This window comes from Nesoenas mayeri (assembly GCF_963082525.1).
Source record: "Nesoenas mayeri genome assembly, chromosome: 5".
In the NCBI taxonomy this organism is placed as follows: Eukaryota; Metazoa; Chordata; class Aves; order Columbiformes; family Columbidae; genus Nesoenas; species Nesoenas mayeri.
Window position 1 is genome coordinate 53,504,032 of NC_137548.1, and position 6,000 is coordinate 53,510,031.

The following is a 6,000-nucleotide window of genomic DNA, read 5'->3' on the forward strand; positions in this document are numbered from 1 at the left end:
GAGGGCGAGCCGAGGTGCCTTAACACAGCGGAGGGTGGGAGGAGGGACGGAGCCGCCCGGCTTGGGGAGCACCAGCACCCAACCCTGAAACCTGCGGGAGGAGAGGCAGGCTGGGGCGGGAGGGAGGATGAGCACCCAGCGAGGATGGGTCATGCTAGGTATGGGAAAAGGGGGAAAAAGGCTGGGGAGGGACGCAAAAAGGGCAAGGAATATTCAGAAAGTGGGATAACCATGATGAAGAAGGTGAGCATGTGTGCTGACAGAGCTGCGTGAAGCGACGCAGGAATTTTTCTGCTGATGTGGTGACTTGTCCCAGTTAAAAGTCTCTTCTTAAATGAGATCCATCACATGTGCATCTTTACAACAGAGCTAAGGTCATGCTGCTGAGCTGAGATTTACCATATCCCAAAGCTCGAGGGCGTCTGACACGAGGAATCTAATTTAAGACCATTAAATAGAAATTATCTTTCTCAGCAACATGTTGAAGAACTGCAGAGGGAGAACCCAGCCTTTTAAGAGGATGGATTTCTGTTCTGAAAGAAAAAAAAAAAAAAAAGGAAAGGAAAAATAGTGCCTCCTAAATCATAAGAGCCAGTTTGGCAGTTGTATGTAGTAATTAGTTTAATTCAACTACCTAGAGGGGAAAAATTAATTGCAAAACTTGCTCAGAAAGTTTGGTGGTTGTGGGATGGTTCCCATTGGCAAAGGGTCAAGGCGAGGTCCCACCCATCGCCTTTGTGTTCCCATGCGCAGGAGGAGCGCTCGGCAGCGCTTCCTGGGAGATTTCCCTCTCTGCATGGCTACGCCCTCGGCTCAGGCTCATTGCACAAGTATTTTAAGCATGCTGATAAAAGCCCAGCAGTCTCTGGCTGGCATTATGCGAACACCTGGCTGCCTCTTCTCTCCTGGAGTGAAGAATCGTTTCCCCATGGCTGCCCACGTTAAATGTTGCACTCAACTCCACATCTTCTTGCATGCAGGACAGCATCCTTCTCTTACCAGATGCTGCTGGCCCTGTGCAGAAACAATGCCTCAACGTGTGTCTTGATGGAAAATTGATGCCAATAGCCCAAATAATCATACCAGTAGTCAGATAAATAATTGCAAACATTGGTTCAGAGTGGCACACGATTTTCTTGCACGCACTGCCAGCTTGTCCTTCCTCCCGATGTTGGGGGAATAATAATTTTTTGGCCACCTGGGTATTTTCTGCTCCCCTGAGTGTGTTAGATGTCCTGTATGAAGGCCACAGAGCAAAGATCACGATGGGTGTATGCAGGACATCTTTGCATCCCGTGGGACGTCCTGACTGTCCGTCTGCACAGGGGGGGAAAAATATCTGCCTTTGCCAAACTGGAGGTGTTTCCCCATCTACCAGGTTCCTGTTAACGATGCAAATGGCAGAGCTGCTGGAGGGCGAACTGGCCCAGCCGGGTGAAGGGCTCACATTTCCATCCAAATTGAAATATCTGTTCTCTTGGCAAAGGGGGTGGGGGAGTATCTCAAGGGAGTTCAGTCTTTATCTGTGGTTTTATTTATTTATTCTTGAAGACCTAGTTAGACCTAAGCCTCTCGCACCTGCTAAGCCCTCGAGAGGTGTTCCTCTGTCCCACACTAGAGCATAAATGGCAATAGCAGCTCAGGTGGAATGGGCCCCTCTTAGGTAATTATGATACTGGAAGAACCTGTGATTTGCTTGGAAGTCTCGAATACAACACTAGAAATTACCTCTCCATCCATAACCCCACGCAGTAGTTACCAGCCCTGTTGAGTGCAATGTTCAGAAGCATCTTCTGGGACCAAAGTCATCCCTGGATCCTGCTGAAGGCAGTGGTGAGCACTGACTTGCCTTTTGGGCAGCATTACGGTCGTCCAGACCGCTCACTAAAGAGCTTAGTTGCTTCATGGTGGAAACTAGTCCTGATGCCTCCAGGAGTCTTTAGCCTTAACAAACCATAATTGGCCCTCTATAAATTAATGCAAGAGATTATTTGAAGTGATTTGCTACTATTGCAAGAGAATGCCATCAGGGACAAAGGGGCTTCCGCATATTCTTCTCTGCTTTCCCATCCCAAGACTTGCCCTCACCCTGACGTCTGCGTCTCTGCCATCTCTCCTAGGTACCATGCTTGGGATTTGTGCCTCAGTGCAGCCCTTGACCCGGACAGTGGGCCCCACCATTGGCGGAGTTTTGTACAAACAATTTGGAGTCTCTTCCTTTGGCTATTTACAGCTAATTGTCAATATAGGTTTGTTTGTTTACCTCATAAGGAGTAAAATCCCACTGACAGAGACGAAAAGCCAATAATTCAGCTGCAAGAAAGTAACCCACTTTTTCCATAGAAATAAAGATGTTGAGTTTTATTTTTGATTTCATAAACCTGGCATAAAACCACCTGAACGATACCTTGCCTTTCACCAACATTTGCATCTAGAGTAAGGGACAGATCAGTTTGCAAAGCCTTGGAGCAGTGCTGAAGCAGCTGGCAGCCACGGGACCCCAGGAGCTATCAGGTTCCTGCCTGCAGCAGTGACTGTCATTGCAGGCAATAGCTCCAGATCCTCAGCTGTTGTCACCAAAACTAAGGGGATTAGAAGCCAGTGCTTCTGCTCTGGTTTGGCCTTTTATTTCATCCCCTACTATGGTTCCAAGGAAAATCAGTGTAAAACATCTGCTTTTGAGTGTCATTTTGTTGAATTAAATGCACCTCTGGCATTTTTGTGCTTGAGGGGAACTGAGGCAAAAGGCTTTCAAACACTATGACCAAACATTTGTTACATCCACAACTCAAATCATGTGCAGCTCTGCATCTGCACAAGCCTGGAGGGCAGCAGCATGGCTGCCAGCAGCATGCAAGGAGGATGCAAAGGCCCAGTGGAGCACGCTGCAGTGCCAGTTTCCCTGCTGCTTCCAGAAATCAAGACCAATCCTCCTTCCAGGTTTTTTTTTCCCCCGCAGTTCTGAGTCTCTCTTGCACTTACTACAGGCTGCTTATAATTACATACTTTGCAACTTCCTCTAGCACAAAGTTCCCTGCAAGAATTGCAGTGATTTGGGGAGGGAGAAATTACCTGATTGAAATTGCCAAATTTGCCTGCTAAGCTCATAGTCCTGACTGCCGGAGCCGAGTCATGTGCTGCAGCATTGCTCTTGAGGAAGCCCAGGCTAGTTAGTGATAATTGAGACTCACACAATAAAACTTCAATAAGTTTTATCCCCCCAAAATAGCTGCTTTTTCCTCCAAGCTTCTAAGTCTGGTCATCTCTGTTCTTCCCAGTTTTCCTATAGAAATTTAACTCAATCTAGCGAATGCTGAAGTGGAGGAAAAAAGAAAAAGGAGTGAGGAGTTCAGCTTGCTTTGTTGCGAAGCTGAGGAATCCCATGGAGCATTGGCACTGTTATTCCAAAATTAAGAAACCAGCTATGAGGGCCAGGGGAAAGATGCAGGGTATTAACAGGCATCAGAGTTTTAGCAGAGTTTTATTGTCACAGGGAGCTCTTTCACCTTCTGTAGTCACCATTACCCAATTGCATGGGAGAGTGCTTCAAAAGGAGCACTCATCCAAGCTGTGTTAGGCTTTTCTATTTCCACCAGTGACCAGAACTGGACCTCAACACACTTTCTTTCCCTGATCAGGAGACAAGGTCAAACACAAATGTGTTATAAGGGCTTTTTCCACTTCACACTGCCCAGTCCAAGGCACCAAAAATCTGAGCTTACCTACTCTTTTTAAGCTACCCACTCCACTACCCACTCCACAAACATGCATCAACAAAAGTTACTGCAGCCCGAAGTATAAAAAGTGAACATTTCAAGTAATTTATTTGGAATGGACATATTAATGCAAAAGCAATATTAAGACAAGTAACTGCTGAAAGACATCAAAATAAATACAAATATAGATACTACAAATAATTTAAATTGTGTTTAACACCACCAGTAAGTGTTGAATCTTCCTTGCGTTTCATAAATAGAAGATAATAGTTCGCAAAGCTGTGCCACTCAAAACACGTGGACGCCTCACTACAAGTCCTTTATGAAAGTCTTTGGTTTTTCTTTAAATGCATCTCAGGCAAAGCTCAGGGCTCTTTGCTCAGCAGCCTCAATGGCCTTGGAGAAAACCAAGCTGTTTCCAGCTCTCTTCTTCGCTTTCCTTCATTGGTACCCTGTCCCATTTCAGTCCAAGACACTTGATCTGGTTTACCATCCAGTGGTATGCTCTAAAGGTAGCAAGAGAATGCAGGTTAGTTAAACGAACAGGATAGTGGGGCAGGAAAAAAAAAAAGAAAATGAAAAATAAAAAAAGAGGTGACTTTAAAGAAACAGTAAGCGTTCAGCACATATATTAGAAGATACTGTAGTTTTAGCGAATTCTGTAAGGAAAGCACTGCCAGGTGCCACTTCTTATTTCCCCACCTAATAGCCGCAATTCTCAGCGCCCCACATGAGCCCGGCTCCCACCAGAATTCCCAGCGCCACAGCAGCAAAGACGAAGCGAGCCCCGGAACTCGTGGGCTGAAGCGGCCAGGCAGCGGGCCCCGGTCCCAGGCTGCGGCCGGGCACCCCAGCGGACCGGGAGGCCGGGAGTCCCTCCGGTGAAAAACAGGGGGTGAGCGATGCACGGGGTGGGTTGCCGCCCGTCCCCCTCTGATTTCCCAAAGTAGGCGTGGGGGACAAATAATAAAAATATTGTAAAAATAAAAAGTTCAAGCAGGAGCGGGTTAGGGGCCGTGGAGGGGCTCACCTGGGGCCGTGCCGGCCGGGGCGAACGGCGGTGGCTCAGGGCGCCCGGGCCAGCCGCCGCTCCTGGGTGCCCGCCGCCTGCTCCATCTCCTGGCGGCTCTTGAAGTCCTGGATGGCCCGCTTGTTCTGGAAGTCGATGAGGGCCATGGTGATGGAGGCGTTCCAGCAGCTCTGGTCCGGGCACCGAAAGTCAATCTCCTTGCGGTCCTTGGTGACGATGGTGAAGTAGATGTACTTGCCCGTGCGCTCCACGCAGTCCACCTTGAGGATGGAGCCGAAGCCCAGCTCCTTGCCCTTGGCCCGCTTGTGCCCGTCGGGGAAGAGGCTGAGGCTGTCCTTGGTCAGCACCACCAGCTTTTTCTTCCACAGCTGGAACAGGCTGTCGCTCCGCTTCTCCAGCTCGCCCTCGCGGATCACCTCGGCTTGCATCTTCATCCTCCCTGCTTGGCGGCTACGGCGGCGGCTCCGCAGTCGATCCAGCTGCAGCCCCGGCTTCGGCGGCAATGACTGAGCCTCACCGCGACGGGAACAATTTATTGCGATGAATCAGCGCCGGGCGCCTTCCGGTGCCTCCCCCGGGGAGCCCGGCCCGCCGCCCCCTCCCCGCCCCGCCTCCCGCCCGCCCCCTCGGGCCCCGCTCCCCGCCCGTCGGCGCTGGGCTGTGGGGAGCGGGGGTCAGCCTGGGGTTGGTCCTTCGGGAGCAAACGGGAGGGTTCTGGATGCTGTCCCGTGTCGGCGGGCGGGCTGGGTGTGGGGAGGTGGATGCCTCCCCTAGGGCCCCCCTCTCAGCTGCTGCCATGGGCAAGGGGAGAGCAGCCACTCCGTGAGGGGTCCCCAGTTCTGGTCCCTCCACTTGTGTTTCCTCTGCCTAGCAGAGATAGCCGCCCTCAGTGAGGATGGGGCTGCCGTGCCCCTCTGAGCAATCTCTGCTACACCTCAGGTCTGCTCTGGGTTAAAGAATGTTCCCAAAACCACATCACTGAGGTCCTAGGCCTCGGCATCTCTGCCACATTGGGTCTGTCCCGGCATCACCTCCATCTGGCACAGAAGGTCCTGAGCCCCACCTGTGGCAGGCCACTGGCCTCTTCCACAGGCATCTCATGGTGTTGGGTTTGGGCCTTAACCCCTGGTTGCCCCAAGAGGCTTAGGCAGGACCTGGCTAATCCCATCAGCCCCATTTGAGGCCCCCATATCCAGTCGGCTCTGCACTGTCACCATCAGCCTGCATCCTTTCCTCAGGGCACCCCACCTCTCC

The 6,000-nt window shown here is 50.9% G+C and overlaps 2 protein-coding genes across 2 annotated transcripts in view; one reads left to right on the forward strand and one right to left on the reverse strand.

Annotated features, from left to right (window-relative positions):
* Window positions 1-2,308, forward strand: part of SLC67A1 (solute carrier family 67 member 1) — a gene marked incomplete at both ends in the record, with an annotated part of 61,298 nt that extends 58,990 nt beyond the window's left edge. Inside the window, one exon of the mRNA XM_080345523.1 lies at window positions 2,121-2,308. Within this exon, the coding sequence (XP_080201649.1) occupies window positions 2,121-2,308 (188 nt within the window). The remainder of the gene's footprint in view (window positions 1-2,120) is intronic.
* A 2,473-nt stretch (window positions 2,309-4,781) lies between these two features.
* PHLDA2 (pleckstrin homology like domain family A member 2) lies at window positions 4,782-5,180 on the reverse strand (the record flags this gene model as incomplete). The annotated part of the gene is made up of 1 exon (XM_080345682.1): window positions 4,782-5,180. The coding sequence occupies one exon, from the start codon at window positions 5,178-5,180 to the stop codon at window positions 4,782-4,784; it is 399 nt and encodes a 132-aa protein (XP_080201808.1).
* Between the last annotated feature and the right edge of the window lie 820 nt (window positions 5,181-6,000).